Source organism: Coregonus clupeaformis, chromosome 18, assembly GCF_020615455.1.
Source record: "Coregonus clupeaformis isolate EN_2021a chromosome 18, ASM2061545v1, whole genome shotgun sequence".
Taxonomy (NCBI): Eukaryota; Metazoa; Chordata; class Actinopteri; order Salmoniformes; family Salmonidae; genus Coregonus; species Coregonus clupeaformis.
The window spans coordinates 438,647-458,236 of NC_059209.1; the positions used below are offsets into that span (position 1 = coordinate 438,647).

Genomic DNA, 19,590 nt, shown 5'->3' on the forward strand with positions numbered 1-19,590 from the left:
CGACATGCATCAAGCACACCCATCTCATTAGTGTTGGTGAGATAAGAGACTCATTTGCAATTGACTGTCATAGCCCCACATTAAAGGTATGTGATGGTGAGTTGAGAAGACAATCAGAAATACTGCTAGAATGTTTTTCAATTGACTGCCATAGCCCCAAATAAAAAATAAAACATTGGCTGTTAATTACGTAACTTATTTCACATGGTTGGGGTCATGATAATTTTCAGATATCAAAATGGGGTCGTGGGCCAAAAAAGTTTGGGAACCCCTGCCATAACCACTCCGTTACGTTGAGCCGGAAGTCATGTGTTTCTATAGAGCTCGCCAACTTGTAGTCCTAAAAAACGGAAATGATTTACCTCTGGTTTGTTCAGCCATTCCTATAGGCAAAATGAACGGGGAAAGAATAGGCTTTTGGAATAAACTCTGAAATCTACACAGTGACAAAGTGAAAACAGGTTTTAGAAATTTTTGCAAATGTATTAAAAATAAAAAACTGAAAAACCTTATTTACATAAGTATTCAGACCCTTTGCTATAAGACTCGAAATTGAGCTCAGGTGCATCCTGTTTCCAATGATCATCCTTGAAATGTTTCTACAACTTGATTGGAGTCCACCTGTGGTAAATTCAATTGAGTGGACATGATTTGGAAAGGCACACACCTGTCTATATAAGGTCCCACAGCTGACAGTGCATGTCAGAGCAAAAACCAAGCCATGAGGTTGAAGGAATTGTCCGTAGAGCTCCGAGATAGGATTGTGTCGAGGCACAGATCTGGGGAAAGGTACCAAAAAATGTCTGCAGCATTGAAGGTCCCCAAGAACACAGTGGCCTCCATCATTCTTAAATGGAAGAAGTTTGGAACCACCAAGACTCTTCAAAGAGCTGGCCGCCTGGCCAAACTAAGCAATTGGGGGAGAAGGGCCTTGGTCAGGGAGATGACCAAGAACCCGATGGTCACTCTGAAAAAGCTCTAGAGTTCCTCTGTGGAGATGGGAAAAACTTCCAGAGGGACAACCATCAGGCCTTTATGGTAGATTGGCCAGACGGAAGCCACTCCTCAGTAAAAGGCACATGACAGCCCGCATGGAGTTTGCCAAAAGGCATCATAAGTCTCTCAGACCATGAGAAACAAGATTCTCTGGTCTGATGAAACCAAGATTGAACTCCTTGGCCTGAATGCCAAGCGTCATGTCTGGAGGAAACCTGGCACCATCCCTACGGTGAAGCATGGTGGTGGCAGCATCATGCTGTGGCAATGTTTTTCAGCGGCAGGGACTGGGAGACTAGTCAGGATTGAGGCAAAGATGAATGGAGCAAAGTACAGAGAGATCCTTGATGAAAACCTGCTCCAGAGCGCTCCAGACCTCAGACTGGGGCAAAGGTTCACCTTCCAACAGGTCAACGGCCCTAAACACACAGCCAAGACAATGCAAGAGTGGCTTCGGGACAAGTCTCTGAATGTCCTTGAGTGGCCCAACAAGAGCCAGGACTTGAACCTGATTGAACATCTCTGGAGAGACCTGAAAATTGCTGTGCAGCAACGCTCCCCAACCTGACAGAGCTTGAGAGGATCTGCAGAGAAGAATGGGACAAACTCCCCAAATACAGGTGTGCCAAGCTTGTAGCGTCATACCCAAGAAGCCAAAGGTGCTTCAACAAAGTACTGAGTAAAGGGTCTGAATACTTATGTAAATGTGATATTTCAATTTTTTTATTTGTGATAAATGTGCAAAAAAATGTAAAAACCTGTTGTTGCTTTGTCATTATGGGGTATTGTGTGTAGATTGATGAGGGGGGAAAAACTATTTAATCCATTTTAGAACAAGGCTGTAAAGTAACAAAATGTGAAAAAAGTAAAGGGGTCTGAATAATTTCCGAAGGCACTGTAGGCTTATGAGATCTCATACATTTTGTTCTATGATATATTAACATTACCTTCATGAATTATGAAGCCTTTGTGTTTTTTTATTTATTAGATAAATGTTTAAACATTTTCAAAAAGTGATGTTAACTGATGAAGATTATTTCACAGAACAAAATGTATCAGATCTAAAGGCGTCTGCATGCTTCCCAGCCGAAACCGTGTGGAACAGTTATTATGACAACATTTTGTGATGTTTTAGTTTGTTTTGGACTTCAGTAAGGGTTTGCTCGGCTGTTCGGGCACACAACATTTTTTCTTGAGTCAAGCCGAAGTCGGTAGCCGAAGTCTACGCCCCTTCGTCGGTGATTGGTCAACATTAGGGATTCTTCAATATTCTTTGTTGTCATTCAACGAGAGACGACTCCTTTTCATACACATTTTTTCATTGAGAAATACTGCACCAAACATCTCAGTTAGATGTAAACCGTTGTTTCTCATTTTTCAAGCAAAGGTCTTTTAATGGAGTATGCAAGCACACTCGTTCGGTTCGCCTAGCCGTGTTCGACTAGGCACCAGCCGAACGGAAGCATGCAGAAGCCGTAAGCCTGTGTTTGCCACTGACCTTATTTTCAGCGTTTATCCATAAACCCTACAAAAACTCCTTTCATTTTCCCATAGGCTTTGTTCAACAAACCATGGAGTTAGTGCCTGCAAAAATACGCTATTATTGTTGCTCTCTATGGGGACGTCCACAACGGAATGGAATCGCAATGCCCCTTTTGCATCATCTTCAGTCCAGCCAGAGGGTCGTCACTAGTTACCATAGACACAAAGTCAGAAGGCCCACCTACTCGACCAATCAGATGAGGGATTGTGATGACGGTTCGAGTTCAAGTTTGAAGACCAAATAGGTTTTTTCGGAGTCACAAGATGGCGTACGCCCGAATGGTTGTCAGACTTGGAGATGGAGTCAGGGGAACCCATTGTGGTCGGTACATATTAAGAGTAAATATGGAGTGCTGCAGAAGGTAACTGAACATGATGAGAGTGAGGATGAATTAACTGCGGTGGCAGGTGCGGTGAAGAACGCAGAGTTTGAGCATCGTACCGATGGTGATAAAGATGTTTTTTGCCCAGTGGGAGTGAGATTTTTGGAGAGAATGGATCATTGCCTTCTGGTTGATCCATATGTGGTGTCAGATTGGGTGGAGAGTTTTTACCAGATAAAGTCAAGTTAGGATGTGTCAGTTATCCTGTGAGAGCTTTTGTCCAAACCCATTATGTTTTTTAAGGTGTCAAGCTTATGGTCATGTGGCAGCAGTGTGTAGGAGGGAGATTCCTAGATGTGAGAAGTGTGCAGGAAGACATGAGACAAAGTAATGTGTAGTATCAGTGGAAAACTGTAGGGGTATTCATGATGCTGGAGATCAGAGGTGTCCAGTGAGAGAAAGGCAGTTAGAGGTTGCCAGGATCAGAGTAGTGCAGATGGTGACGTATGTTGAGGCAGTGAAGAGAGTATTAGAGGAAGATGGGTCCAGGGTGAGGGATCCTAAGAAGATCTCTGTGAGTAGGCCGAGGTCAATAGAGAGTGATAGGAATAACATGTGCTTCAGTAAGGTTGGTTTATTGGCATTCATGGCCATGGTTGTCAACTGTACCGCAGGAATGGAACGTAAATCACAGAGGATAGATGTTGTTATGGCAGCTGCAGAGAAGTACTTGGGTGTATGAGATTTTACTGCAGAAGAGTTAAAAGGTGTTTTGAACGATAGCGTCCCGTCCTCCCAGGCTGCTGGCCTGGTGCAGGATCAGAAAGGGCCAAAGTAGTTGAAAAGTGATGAGGTTTTAATGGGGTGTAGAGTTAGTTGGTAGTGCAATTGTTTCAAAAAGTGTAATGAATTCATACTACAGAGTAGTAGGCTGATACACAGCCAATATAGTAGGTGGCGGCATGCACCTATAACATTTGTTTGCAGACCACCATAATACCAAAGAAGAAGAAGAGGACCAAATAGCTAAATACATTTGTGAACAAGAATTGGCAACGTCACTACAATTCATAACATTGAGAAAGGACACAAGTTTTAGGCAAACGGGTAAGTTGTCTTTTCTTTTTTAGATAACTAGTAGCTAACTTTTGCTACTCTCATCTAAAATGAGCTAGATAGCTAGCATAAGGGATTCCATTCCAAGCACAGAGGAATTATTCTATTTGACAGAGCAACGTTGTTAGTTTCCCTACAAGCCTTTCATTCTAATAATAATAATAATAATATCATATTCTTGACCTTCAACAGATGCACAGCATTTGACAGGAAGAAAACTCAGTTGAAAGAGTAAAAGTCTCCCAATCAATGGTGTTCCGTTTCAAGTTGTGGTCATAAAGACGTATGAATGCCACCAGGGGAACGACAGACAAACAAAGCCAAAGATAAATATGCTGCTGAAATGAACAAGAAGGCATTAAGTTCTAAGACAGATCACTGTAATTTTTATACCATACACTTTTACAACATTCATTTCATTTTAATAATGTTGAAGTACTAACTAACAATGGAATGTTCTTCAATAAAATTGAAGAAGATGGGACTTTAAACGGGTGTCTCAACTCTGTGGTCACTAAAGATCCCATGGGGGGTGCTTATATTTGTCCTGTTTCCACTGCATGTGTATATCTAACTGTATTCATGTGTCAAACTGTGTCATGTAATACTGTGTATAAAAGTACCATGTACAGTACCAGTCAAAAGTTTGGACACACCTACTCATTCAAGGGTTTTTCTTACTTTTTACTATTTTCTACATTGTAGAATTATAGTGAAGACATCAAAACTATGAAATAACACATATGGAATCATGTAGTAACCCAAAAAGTGTTACACACTCTTGGCATTCTCTCAACCAGCTTCATGAGGTAGTCACCTGGATACATTTCAATTAACAGGTGTGCTTTGTTAAAAGTTAATTTGTGGAATTGATTTCCTTCTTAATGCGTTTGAACCAATCAGTTGTGTTGTGACAAGGTAGGGGTGGTATACAGAAGATAGCCCTATTTGGTAAAAGACCAAGTCCATATTATGGCAAGAACAGCTCAAATAAGCAAAGAGAAACGACAGTCCATCATTATTCTTCAAGTGCATTAACAAAAATCATCAAGCGCTATGATGAAACTGGCTCTCATGAGGACCGCCACATGAAAGGAAGACCCAGAGTTACCTCTGCTGCAGAGGTTAAGTTCATTAGAGTTACCAGCCTCAGAAATTGCAGCCCAAATAAATGCTTCACAGAGTTCAAGTAACAAACACATCTCAACATAAACTGTTCAGAGGAGACTGCGTAAATCAGGCCTTCATAGTCGAATTGCTGCAAAGAAACCACTACTAAAGGACACCAATAAGAAGAAGAGACTTGCTTGGGCCAAGAAACACAAGCAATGGACATTAGACCGGTGGAAATCTGTCCTTTGGTCTGATGAGTCCAAATTTGAGATTTTTGGTTCCAACCGCCGTGTCTTTGTGAGACGTAGAGTAGGTGAATGGATGATCTCTGCATGTGTGGTTCCCACCGTGAAGCATGGAGGATAAACTTGCAAGCTGAGTTTGAATAAGACATCCGATTAACACTTTCCATTTATAATGGTTGGTTTGACTATATCTAATAAATAACCAAATCATTGATGGATCAATAGATAAAATAAATGCGTGTATCTTGTCTGCCTCTGCAAGCCGGTCGGCATACATCATACTCCCTCATCTGATTGGTCATTTCCCTGATTGGTCGAGTAGGCGTTCCTTCTGACTTTGTGGCTGTGGTAACTAGTGACGACCCAGCCAGAGTCTGTCGAAGAACAGGAGGTTACCAAACCACAGAAAAATATGAAGATATGTGGTTTTTGGTGATGGCTTTATGGGATAGCTAGCAACTTGTAAACAATTACCCATTCCAATAAGTGAGTACTATTTTAATAGTAATGTTAAATAATACACATTGGCTGTTAAGCCAATTATATTATATGACTGTTGCCTCCTGGTTAAGTTTATTGTGATGGTAATGTGTTTGTTTTTTATGATAATTATTAGGTGGAGGTCGTTAGCTACTAGTGGTACTGTATCTTCAACCTAGCCTAGCTTTAAGCTAGATAACTAGCTAGCTGCTCTGCTGTGCAAGTTAACTTGGCTTGCTATAAAGTTTGAGAAACAAGTTGAGGAAAAAGTAACTAAACAAAACATGTTTTATTAGCACCTGAAACAATATATTAATCCTGCCTTGAATGAAAAGGTCATATTTTGCAATCTCCCAAAAATAAATGTGATCTCTGAAGAGAGGCAGGCTCTCCTCCATCTTGCGTTACAAACACTACACTTGTCCATTCAGTAGCGGGGCAAGACTCTGTGAAGATGACGTGTGGTGTAATGAAATATGGCACAACGTGTCCTGGGCATAAACAGACCAGCTAGCTCTAGAATTGCTCTAAAACTAACACAAATCTTTTTAACGCACTGCAAAAATGGGAGTGGACCAGAATGTATGCGCTCTCTCCACTAATTATTGTTTCTGCAGTGATGATTCGCATTAGAGAATTACTTATCTGCAGATAATCGTTGTTTTGCACTCCAAAATTGGTAGTAGCACCATGCAAATCACAGAACCAAATGAACAGGAGCCGGTTCCCAACGTTCAATAGTAATTACGAGTTGAAGGGGCGTTCAGGTGGATTTTTCCTAGTCGTATGTGGTAAATACCACCTTCCCACTTGGTTATGACAGGGCCACGTTCAGAAGGAGGAAGGACACAACATTGGCCAACGTTGAGATAGAAATATACATTGCTCAAAAAAATAAAGGGAACACTTAAACAACACATCCTAGATCTGAATGAATGAAATAATCTTATTAAATACTTTTTTCTTTACATAGTTGAATGTGCTGACAACAAAATCACACAAAAATGATCAATGGAAATCAAATGTATCAACCCATGGAGGTCTGGATTTGGAGTCACCCTCAAAATTAAAGTGGAAAACCACACTACAGGCTGATCCAACTTTGATGTAATGTCCTTAAAACAAGTCAAAATGAGGCTCAGTAGTGTGTGTGGCCTCCACGTGCCTGTATGACCTCCCTACAATGCCTGGGCATGCTCCTGATGAGGTGGCGGATGGTCTCCTGAGGGATCTCCTCCCAGACCTGGACTAAAGCATCCGCCAACTCCTGGACAGTCTGTGGTGCAATGTGACGTTGGTGGATAGAGCGAGACATGATGTCCCAGATGTACTCAATTGGATTCAGTTCTGAGGAACGGGCGGTCCATAACATCAATGCCTTCCTCTTGCAGGAACTGCTGACACACTCCAGCCACATGAGGTCTAGCATTGTCTTGCATTAGGAGGAACCTAGGGCCAACCGCACCAGCATATGGTCTCCCAAGGGGTCTGAGGATCTCATCTCGGTACCTAATGGCAGTCAGGCTACCTCTGGCGAGCAAATGGAGGGCTGTGCGGCCCCCCCAAAGAAATGCCACCCCACACCATGACTGACCCACTGCCAAACCGGTCATGCTGGAGGATGTTGCAGGCAGTAGAACGTTCTCCACGGCGTCTCCAGACTCTGTCACGTCTGTCACATGTGCTCAGTGTGAACCTGCTTTCATCTGTGAAGAGCACAGGGCGCCAGTGGCGAATTTGCCAATCTTGGTGTTCTCTGGCAAATGCCAAACTTTCTGCACGGTGTTGGGCTGTAAGCACAACCCCCACCTGTGGACGTCGGGCCCTCATACCACCCTCATGGAGTCTGTTTCTGACCGTTTGAGCAGACACATGCACATTTGTGGCCTGCTGGAGGTCATTTTGCAGGGCTCTGGCAGTGCTCCTCCTGCTCCTCCTTGCACAAAGGCGGAGGTAGCGGTCCTGCTGCTGGGTTGTTGCCCTCCTACGGCCTCCTCCACGTCTCCTGATGTACTGGCCTGTCTCCTGGTAGCGCCTCCATGCTCTGGACACTACGCTAACAGACACAGCAAACCTTCTTGCCACAGCTCGCATTGATGTGCCATCCTGGATGAGCTGCACTACCTGAGACACTTGTGTGGGTTGTAGACTCCGTCTCATGCTACCACTAGAGTGAAAGCACCGCCAGCATTCAAAAGTGACCAAAACATCAGCCAGGAAGCATAGGAACTGAGAAGTGGTCTGTGGTCACCACCTGCAGAACCACTTCTTTATTGGGGGTTTCTTGCTAATTGCCTAAAATGTCCACCTGTTGTCTATTCCATTTGCACAACAGCATGTGAAATTTATTGTCAATCAGTGTTGCTTCCTAAGTGGACAGTTTGATTTCACAGAAGTGTGATTGACTTGGAGTTACATTGTGTTGTTTAAGTGTTCCCTTTATTTTTTTGAGCAGTGTATTACGTTATGTAGAACAAATATGCCTCTGATTCTAAGGTAGCAACGCACATGCACTGCCCACCTGAGGATGTATTTTTCAGCTACAGTGAGGGAAAAAAGTATTTGATCCCCTGCTGATTTTGTACGTTTGCCCACTGACAAAGAAATTATCAGTCTATAATGTTAATGGTAGGTTTATTTGAACAGTGAGAGACAGAAATACAACAAAAAAAATCCAGAAAAACGCATGTCAAAAATGTTATAAATTGATTTGCATTTTAATGAGGGAAATAAGTATTTGACCTCCTCTCAATCTGAAAGATTTCTGGCTCCCAGGTGTCTTTTATACAGGTAACGAGCTGAGATTAGGAGCACACTCTTCAAGGGAGTGCTCCTAATCTCAGCTTGTTACCTGTATAAAAGACACCTGTCCACAGAAGCAATCAATCAATCCGATTCCAAACTCTCCACCATGGCCAAGACCAAAGAGCTCTCCAAGGATGTCAGGGACAAGATTGTAGACCTACACAAGGCTGGAATGGGCTACAAGACCATCGCCAAGCAGCTTGGTGAGAAGGTGACAACAGTTGGTGCAATTATTCGCAAATGGAAGAAACACAAAAGAACTGTCAATCTCCCTCAGCCTGGGGCTCCATGCAAGATCTCACCTCGTGGAGTTGCAATGATCATGAGAACAGTGAGGAATCAGCCCAGAACTACACGGGAGGATCTTGTCAATGATCTCAAGGCAGCTGGGACCATAGTCACCAAGAAAACAATTGGTAACACACAATGCCGTGAAGGACTGAAATCCTGCAGCGCCCGCAAGGTCCCCCTGCTCAAGAAAGCACATATACAGGGCCGTCTGAAGTTTGCCAATGAACATCTGAATGATTCAGAGGAGAACTGGGTGAATGTGTTGTGGTCAGATGAGACCAAAATCGAGCTCTTTGCCATCAACTCAACTCACCGTGTTTGGAGGAGGAATGCTGCCTATGACCCCAAGAACACCATCCCCACCGTCAAACATGGAGGTGGAAACATTATGCTTTGGGGGGTGTTTTTCTGCTAAGGGGACAGGACAACTTTACTGCATCAAAGGGACGATGGACGAGGCCATGTACCGTCAAATCTTGGGTGAGAACCTCCTTCCCTCAGCCAGGGCATTGAAAATGGGTCGTGGATGGGTAGTCCAGCATGACAATGACCCAAAACACACGGCCAAGGCAACAAAGGAGTGGCTCAAGAAGAAGCACATTAAGGTCCTGGAGTGGCCTAGCCAGTCTCCAGACCTTAATCCCATAGAAAATCTGTGGAGGGAGTTTAAGGTTTGAGTTGCCAAACGTCAGCCTCAAAACCTTAATGAGTTGGAGAAGATCTGCAAAGAGGAGTGGGACAAAATCCCTCCTGAGATGTGTGCAAACCTGGTGGCCAACTACAAGAAACGTCTGACCTCTGTGATTGCCAACAAGGGTTTTGCCACCAAGTACTAAGTCATGTTTTGCAGAGGGGTCAAATAGTTATTTCACTCATTAAAATGCAAATCAATTTATAACATTTTTGACATGCGTTTTTCTGAATTTTTTTGTTGTTATTCTGTCTCTCAGTATTCACATAAACCTACCATTAAAATTATAGACTGATCATGTCTTTGTCAGTGGGCAAACGTACAAAATCAGCAGGGGATCAAATACTTTTTTCCCTCACTGTATCTATTTCATGTGAAAGGGTGCAAAATCCACTTGTCACTTTTTTTTATTTATTTTTATTTCACCTTTATTTAACCAGGTAAGCCAGTTGAGAACAAGTTCTCATTTACAACTGCGACCTCGCCAAGATAAAGCAAAGCAGTGCGATAAAAACAACAACACAGAGTTACATATGGGGTAAAACAAAACAAAGTCAAAAATACAACAGAAATAAATATATATACAGTGTGTGCAAATGTAGCAAGTTATGGAGGTAAGGCAATAAATAGGCTATAGTGCAAAATAATTACAATTAGTATTAACACTGGAATGATAGATGTGCAAGAGATGATGTGCAAATAGAGATACTGGGGTACAAATGAGCAAAATAAATAACAATATAGGGATGAGGTAGTTGGGCGGGCTAATTTCAGATGGGCTGTGTACAGGTGCAGTGATCGGTAAGGTGCTCTGACAACTGATGCTTAAAGTTAGTGAGGGAGATAAGTGTCTCCAGCTTCAGAGATTTTTGCAATTTGTTCCAGTCATTGGCAGCAGAGAACTGGAAGGAATGGCGGCCAAAGGAGGTGTTGGCTTTGGGGATTACCAGTGAGATATACCTGCTGGAGCGCATACTACGGGTGGGTGTTGCTATGGTGACCAATGAGCTAAGATAAGGCAGGGATTTGCCTAGCAGTGATTTATAGATGGCCTGGAGCCAGTGGGTTTGGCGACGAATATGTAGTGAGGACCAGCCAACAAGAGCGTACAGGTCACAAATCTCGCTTGATTGAATGGTTTCATTTTACTCCTGCGACTCTTTCATTCTCTTGCTTGTGCCTGTCGTTTTTTCCCGTTAACGTTACGACCACGGAAATGTCTGTAACAGTTTGGAAAGCCTCCGCAAATGAAAACATATGGCCTGGGCCGACCCCACACTGTTCCGTGTGCCGCAGTGAGGGGCTTCTGCAATGATCAGGGTCGTGTTCATTAGGCAGCAAATTGAAAAAATATGACTGAAACAGGGAAGGACTACCTGGACTTAAGAAACACTCACTTGTCCAATAAGAAACTATTTTTTTGCATGGCCTAATGAACACGACCCAGTTGTCTGACCCAGTTGCCACCTGGCTCAGTTACAGTACCTGTAAAATTCCAGATCGAAAAAAGACATATTTTCTGCCTTCCACTGGCTCACGTTCGTTGGATCATGTGTCATACAAACTGCAAAAGATGAAAAGATTGGAAGAACTAATTAAGCCATATGTAGGCAAATATAATTAGTTTACACTCTTAGACAATGAAGGTTTAACAACAGAATGGTGGTCATAAACACCGGTCATAAAAAATATTCATGCGAGTAGACCGCTGATTGGCCAGCTCATCCTCCTCAGGAGGATGACATCATCCTCTATGAGGAAATAGCAAGCATTTTTTAAATGGTCTGTTTGAAGTTTGAGGTGGGGGTTTGAAGTTATTTTTCTCCAATTTATACTTTGGCCACATATACAAATATAGGATGAGTCAACAACATTATTTGGGTATGAGATAACAAATTTTTCACTGGACAGTTACTTTAAAACTGCAACATTTTCTCTCAGCCTCATGGCAAAATGTGTAGAGTAACAGGAAATTTGCATTATAACTGCAACATTTTCTCTCATCCTCATGGCAAAATAAGCTTTAAAACTGCAACATTTTATCTCATAGAATAGCATTATAAAACTGCAAATGTTTCTCTCTTCCCAATGGCAAAATGCAGGAAGTTAGCAATTTTCTTTTTTTTGTATTTTTTTTTATACCCCTCCATATACCCCTCAAAACACCCCTCAAGAGAGGCATAAACAGTAATGTCAAACTGTGTAGTATTGCAGGAAATGCGTTTTAAAATGTAATCGAAATTGTTCATCCCTCTCAAAAATCTACGCCACAATTTTGCCCTTGGATTCCACTGACCTTTTTCTAACTGAGCATCAATGTCGTACGCCTCATCTGAGGGTTCCACATTGCCTCTCTTGTAGTGCTCCTTACAGATGACCAGAGGTAATAGTTTCCCGTCCTCCTCAGCATAACTGATAGGCCCCACAGAGAGACGCTCCAACTGGCCGTACTGCAGGGAAACAGGCCACCATTTAAACACAAAAGTGCATTTTGCTCATTACCAGCTACTGTATTCATATTTTTTTGTGTACCTTTATTTAACCAGGTAAGCCAGTTGAGAACAAGTTCTCATTTACAACTGCGACCTGGCCAAGATAAAGCAAAGCAGTGCGATAAAAACAACAACAACACAGAGTTACACATGGGATAAAACAAAACATACAGTCAATAACACAATAGAAAATCTATATACAGTGTGTGCAAATGTAGTAAGTTATGGAGGTCAGGCAATAAATAGGCCATAGTGCAAAATAATTACAATTTAGTATTAACACTGGAATGATAGATGTGCAGAAGATGATGTGCAAATAGAGATACTGGGTGCAAATGAGCAAAATACAGGCTGTGTACAGGTGCAGTGATCGGTAAGCTGCTCTGACAACTGATGCTTAAAGTTAGTGAGGGAGATAAGAGTCTCCAGCTTCAGAGATTTTTGTAGTTTGTTCCAGTCATTAGCAGCAGAGAACTGGAAGGAATGGCGGCCAAAGGAGGTGTTGGCTTTGGGGATGACCAGTGAGATATAACTGCTGGAGCGCATACTACGGGTGGGTGTTGCTATGGTGACCAATGAGCTAAGATAAGGTGGGGATTTGCCTAGCAATGATTTATAGATGACCTGGAGCCAGTGGGTTTGGCGACGAATATGTAGTGAGGGCCAGCCAACGAGAACGTACAGGTCACAATGGTGGGTAGTACATGGGGCTTTGGTGACAAAACGGATGGCACTGTGATAGACTACATCCAATTTGCTGAGTAGAGTGTTGGAGGTTATTTTGTAAATGACATCGCCGAAGTCAAGGATCGGTAGGATAGTCAGTTTTACGAGGGCATGTTTGGCAGCATGAGTGAAGGAGGCTTTGTTGCGAAATAGGAAGCCGATTCTAGATTTAACTTTGGATTGGAGATGCTTAATGTGAGTCTGGAAGGAAAGTTTACGGTCTAACCAGACACCTAGGTATTTGTAGTTGTCCACATATTCTAAGTCAGACCCGCCGAGAGTAGTGATTCTAGTCGGGCAGGCGGGTGCAAGCAGCGTTCATTTGAAGAGCATGCATTTAGTTTTACTAGCGTTTAAGAGCAGTTGGAGGCTACGGAAGGAGTGTTGTATGGCATTGAAGCTCGTTTGGAGGTTTGTTAACACAGTGTCCAATGAAGGGCCAGATGTATACAAAATGGTGTCGTCTTGCATAGAGGTGGATCTGAGAGTCACCAGCAACAAGAGCGTCATCATTGATAATCAAATAAAATTTCATTTGCCACATGCGCCGAATACAACAGGTGTAGACATTACAGTGAAATGCTTACTTACAAGCCCTTAACGAACAATGCAAAGTAAAACAAAAAAGTGTTAAGCAAAAAAAATTTAAGCAAATAACTAAAGAGCAGCAGTAAAATAAAATAACAGTAGGGAGGCAATATACAGGGGGAATAGAGTCAGCCCGAGAATTGAACCCTGTGGCACCCCCATAGAGACTGCCAGAGGTCCAGACAACAGGCCCTCCGATTTGACACATTAAACTCTATCTGAGAAGTAGTTGGTGAACCAAGCGAGGAAGTCATTTGAGAAACCAAGGCTATTTAGTCTGCCAATAAGAATGCGGTGATTGACAGAGTCAAAAAACTTGGCCAGGTCGATGAAGACGGCTGCACAGTACTATCTTTTATTGATCGCGGTTATAATATTGTTTAGGATCTAAAGCTGGTGGACGGGGTAGGGGTAGCCAAGTGGGAAAGCATGGCCAGCCATAGCAAAATGCTCGATTATCGTAGATTTATAGGTGGTGACAGTGTTTCCTAGCCTCAGTGCAGTGGGCAGCTGGGAGGAGGTGCTCTTATTCTCCATGGACTTTACAGTATCCCAAAACATTTTGGAGTTAGTGCTACAGGATGCACATTTCCGTTTGAAAAAGCTATTCTTTGCTTTCCTAACTGATTGTGTATATTGGTTCCTGACTTCCCTGAAAAATGGCATATCGCAGGGGCTGTTCGATGCTAATGCAGTACGCCACAGGATGTTTTTGTGCTGGTAAAGGCAGTCAAGTCTGGGGTGAACCAGGGGCTATATCTGTTCTTAGTTCTGAATTTTTTGAATGGGGCATGCTTACTTATGATGGAGAGGAAAGCACTTTTAAAGAACAACCAGGTATCCTCTACTGACGGAATGAGGTCAATATCCATCCAGGATACCCAGGCCAGGTCAATTAGAAAGGCCTGCTCGCTGAAGTGTTTTAAGGAGCGTTTGACAGTGATGAGGGGTGGTTGTTTGACCGCGGACCCATTACAGATGCAGACAATGAGGCAGTGATCGCTGAGATCCTGGTTGAAGACAGCGGAGGTGTATTTAGAGGGTAAATTAGTCAGGATGATATCTATGAGGGTGCCCATGTTTACGGATTTAGGGTTGTACCTAGTAGGTTCCTTGATAATTTGTGTGGGATTGAGGGCATCTAGTTTAGATTGTAGGCCGGCCGGGGTGTTAAGCATATCCCAGTTTAGGTCACCAAGCAGTACAAACTCTGAGGATAAATGGGGGGCAATCAATTCACATATGGTGTCCAGGGCACAGCTGGGGGCTGAGGGGGGTCTGTAGCAAGCGGCAACAGTGATAGACTTATTTCTGGAGAGGTGGATTTTTAGAAGTAGAAGCTCAAACTGTTTGGGCACAGACCTGGATAGTATGATAGAGCTCTGCAGGCTATCTCTACAGTAGATTGCAACTCTGCCCCCTTTGGCAGTTCTATCTAGACGGAAAATGTTGTAGTTGTGATGAACATTTCAGAGTTTTTGGTGGTCTTCCTAAGCCAGGATTCAGACACTGCTAGAACATGTGTGCTAACGCAGTGAGTAACTCAAACTTAGGGAGGAGGCTTCTGATGTTAACATGCAAAAAACCAAGGCTTTTACGGTTACAGAAGTCAACAAATGATAGCGCCTGGGTTAACCTTTACATCACCAGAGGAACAGAGGAGGAGTAGAATAAGGATACGGCTAAAGGCTTTAAGAACTGGTCGTCTAGTGCGTTGGGTACAGGGAATAAAAGGGGAAGGATATGAGTACAGTGGAGGTAAACCTAAGCGTTGGGTAACGATGAAAGAGATAACATCACTGAAGGCACTGATTGAGCCGGTCTCTGCGTGTATGGGGGGTGGGACAAAGGAGCTCTCTGAGGCTGGTTGAGCGGTACTGGGGGCTCTACAGTGAAATTGTATTATAAGAACTAACCTTAACAGCAATAGGCAAGGCATATTGACATGGGAGAGAGGCATAAAGCAATCACAGGTGTTATTCGAGAGAGCTAAGACAACAACTGGTAATGGCGACGAAAGTTTGGGCTGAGGCTAAACAGATAAACAGGACACATAAACAGGATGGGGGTACCGTGTAAAGGAACAGTCCAGCAGGCATCAGCTGTGCAGCTGAGTGATCATAAGGTCCAGTGAACAGCAATAGGTGAGACCGGGAGCAGTTCGAATGGCTGCTACAGCACAGGCGAGCAGGAAGCACGGCTGTTGATTGCGTGTGCTAGTGGGCCGGGGCTAGCAGATGGATCTTTGTGGTCATCGCAACGGGAAGCCTGTTGAAACCACATCAGACGATTACGACGGCAGACCAGTCGTGATGGATCGGCGGGGCTCCGTTTCGACACTAGGAGGTCCCGTCCGGTTGACAGAGAGGTAGATAGTCGGGAGATGGGCCTGGCTCGAGGCTAGCTCAAGGCGAACTGGTGCTTGCTTCGGGGGCAATGGTGATTAGCCAACAACATCCATTCGGTTGCAGCTAGCTAATTGCGATGATTCGGCGTTAAGGTCCAGTGATTCAGTGATTCCGGCAGAAAATCCGATATGTTCTTGGTCGATAGCGCACTGTGCAGACAGTGCAGACTGGCCGATAATAGTCCAGGCTAGAGCTGGCTGGTAGGTAGTGCAGGCCACGGACAATGGTGAAAACCGCTAACCTCTAATGAAATGGTGCACCAGCACCATAAACCACAAAGGACAATCATACTCATAAAACAGTAAAAGGTGGCCTGGCTGGTCTAGCGGTAATGCCGCAGCCTGCAGCACATGTCTACGGTATCGGCATCGGTTCAAATCCGGCCTGCTGCCCTTTGACACAACCTCTCTCTGTCACCGTCTATCTCTATAATATATTCATAAAATGTTTTTTTCAAGAGAGTAAAATGATTATGTGTGCAGCATTACATGCTGACCAGACCACTCGTGCGCGTGCGTCCGCATGCGCCATCGCGCGCATGTTGATTTTGTCCACCCACACCAGACGCGATCAGGACACGCAGGTTGAAATATCAAAACGAACTCTGAACCAACATTTGGGGACATTAAACATTTATGGCAATTTAGCTAGCTAGCTTGCTTGTTGCTAGCTAATTTGTCCTGGGATATAAACATTGGGTTGTTATTTTACCTGAAATGCACAAGGTCCTCTGCTCCGACAATTAATCCACAGATAAAAGGGTAATTGAGTTTGTTTCTAGTAATTTCTCCTCCTTCAGGCTTCTTCTTCTTCTTTGGACTTTATATGGCGGTTGGCAACTAACTTTAAGGAGCATTACCACCACCAACTGGACTGGAGTGTGGACCTCAGTTCATCTTTCAATCACCCACGTGGGTATATGCTCCTAAAAACCAATGAGGAGATGGGCGAGGTGGGACTTGCAGCGTGTCAAGCGTCACAAATAGAACCAAGTTATATTTAGCGCCTGGATACGCAGACGCGTAAGCAGTGTGGGTACAATGATTGAATAACATGTATGTGTAAATGTATTTAGCAACGCTCGCACACGCGACGCGAGCGGTGTGGTCAGTATGTTAGGCTATTACCATGACTCTGCAATGTTGATAACCCAGGGGGAAATTGCCTGATGAGTGGCAGAAACCAATTTACTCGTCAAAAATACAGGAATGATTATGAAACCGATGATAAGCAAGGGAGAGAGCGGCAGTAAGAAAGAGAGAATGGGGATAGAGTAAAAGAGACAGGGAAAGAGAAGGACTGTCAGGAGACTTGTTTAGATACTAGATCTGCACTCCTACTCTAAGATGCTTTATCATGAATATGGGCCCTGGAGACTTGCCTGATCCAGCACATAGAACAGACTGTCATAGACGGCTTGTTGGGAGTAAAGAGCCACACTGTAATCTTCCTCATCAACTCCACTATAGTCCTTGAGGAACAGGTTCTTGAAGGCCATAGCGTTCTCCTCCTTGTAGGAAACCACAAGCTGGTTGTTCAGTCCAAACAAGATAAGCTTGGTAGGAGAAGAAATACCGAATTTAAAGGTATAGTATGATGCAAAACACATCATCACAGTATTTCTCTCTGTACTGAAAAGTGCTCTATCATGAAAACTTGACTGCTGACATGCAAAAATAAATTGGTATTGTATCAACAATTAACTAATGAACAAAATACTAAAACAGCCTAACCTGGGAATTAGCCTTTCATATCACAACCATATAACATTTTAATATCACCAAATCAGTGTAAATTCACCTAATGAGTTATGAGAGTTAAAAATTCTATAAGGGTTGATGGCATTCTTAAGCCTTGGTGCCAGTCTGTTACTTTCTTCTCTATGGCCAACTCCTTATGTCATGCCAAACCAATTCCATAAGGAGTTGACAAGAGAGCAAGCAGAAAAAGACTGACACCCAGACTAACCATTCTTAGCAATTACCTTTGATAATTCCTAAAAAGAGAGAAACATTAGCGCTAATGATAAACTTCTCAGACTATACCTGTGATGTGATCATGACGATTTTCAGAATCTGCACCCCCAGTTTCCATGGTAACTGGCGTCTGGCCCTGTATTTCTCACAAGGGCTCATGAAGTAGTATTTTAGGTCATCTCGAAGAATCTCTTCCTTGATTATGCCTTGGCTCATTGTGGAACTAAAATAAACAACCCAATACTCATTATTATTAGGCTAAATATAAATGTATTAAATGTTATTATTATTATAGCAACTGAAATGATTGGGAACAACTTGAGGTCAAAATTATCAACTTGAACTCAAATGAATATGATTGAGCTGTATGACATCTTCATCACATTACTTTTGGCCAAGAAAATTACTTACAGTAATACAAGATAAAACATATAATCTATTTTTGCTGACAAGTTCCTTTAAGTGTTTCCCAATAGCCGTGTTATCCCATTTGAAAAGGGGAAGGAGACACATGATTTCAAATTGAAAGAGAAGTAAAGCAGTATGAATAAGACATTTCAGTCAGTTTAGAAAAAAGGCAATTTTTCCACCAGATGTGTTTCCATAAAATGCACAAATAGATGTATAGTAGCACTCCCTGTACTGTACAGGGGAAAGTCCAAGGTCCAAGGTTAACTCACTGCACTCAAAATATTTGCACTAGTGTTGACTAGAACAAAGCTTTTGTTGTAACAACGTGAGGTGTTTTGTAAAATGAAAGTCATTTCAGCATATTGTTTTGTAGTTGTACAGTGTCATTTTACAACTAAAACATCAATTCACTGCACTTAAGTTGAATGACATTTTCTACCAACGTCATGTTTGGCTTATTGATTTTGAAAGCTTCTGAAAGTCTTAACTCTTAATAGAAATAGAAACATTTATAACCATAGTTGAAACACATTTCGTATTAAAAGTACAAAAATAACATTCTGCAGGAATATTCGACAACTTCTTGTAAAAACAACTCACCCATGCGGCCCAACTGACTCGCTCCCGTCATGATACCGGACTAACAATTCCATAATGATAAGATAAATGATCAATTTGTCAGTCGAGAGGATAATAAATGTTAATTATCATATGACTTATCAGAGCAGCAGAATAGAAGTTACAACGTTGTAGCAGATTAAAGTGACAATACAATTTGTGTCACTCACTCGAATCGCTGCTGGCGGACTACACGCAGGCATCAGATATACAATCCAAAGTCGGATTCAGCCAGTTGATACTGTAGTGTACTGTACTGTGATTTGCCAAGTACCTCAACTCCTCCACGGAGTTGAGCGCAGACTAGAGTTAATCAAATACAAATTACTGACTGTAACAATTGCTGTTGTGAGATGGCAACTCAGCGCGAATGTTCATGTGCCAATTGAATCTCTACAAGGAAACAGTCGGTAGTTGTATTTGATTAACATTTTATTAAAAAGTATGGATTTCAGCAAACAAAGAAAGGCACGCAACGAGGAAAAACATAGGTACACGGTAAGGGTTTAAGAAAAAAAAAATGTATGTAGCATAGCGACTCGAAGGAGTCGGAGGTTCATTAAAAAAACTCTAGTCTACGCTCAACTCTGTGGAGGAGTTGAGGTACAGTGGCTTGCGAAAATATTCACCCCCTTGGCATTTTTCCTATTTTGTTGCCTTACAACCTGGAATTAAAATGGATTTTTGGAGGGTTTGTATCATTTGATTTACACAACATGCCTACCAGTTTGAAGATGCAAAATAATTTTGGGGGTGAAAAAACAACAAA

The 19,590-nt window shown here is 42.7% G+C and overlaps 1 protein-coding gene across 4 annotated transcripts in view; it reads right to left on the bottom strand.

Moving 5' to 3' along the window:
• mcoln2 (mucolipin TRP cation channel 2) overlaps nucleotides 1–19,050 on the bottom strand; it is a 98,951-nt gene extending 79,901 nt beyond the window's left edge. Inside the window, exons 1-6 of one of the 4 annotated variants that reach the window (XM_041840028.2) lie at nucleotides 18,992–19,037; nucleotides 18,804–18,843; nucleotides 17,862–18,015; nucleotides 17,198–17,371; nucleotides 11,899–12,052; nucleotides 11,088–11,166 (exon numbers count right to left, since the gene is read on the bottom strand). In XM_041840028.2, coding sequence (XP_041695962.1) covers nucleotides 11,088–11,166; nucleotides 11,899–12,052; nucleotides 17,198–17,371; nucleotides 17,862–18,008 — 554 coding nt within the window. In that variant the 5' untranslated portion in view covers nucleotides 18,009–18,015; nucleotides 18,804–18,843; nucleotides 18,992–19,037. Of the gene's footprint in view, nucleotides 1–11,087; nucleotides 11,167–11,898; nucleotides 12,053–17,197; nucleotides 17,372–17,861; nucleotides 18,016–18,803 lie in introns of all 4 variants that reach the window. The other 3 variants (XM_041840029.2, XM_041840026.2, XM_041840027.2) reach the window with 3 other exon arrangements.
• Nucleotides 19,051–19,590: the final 540 nt, after the last annotated feature.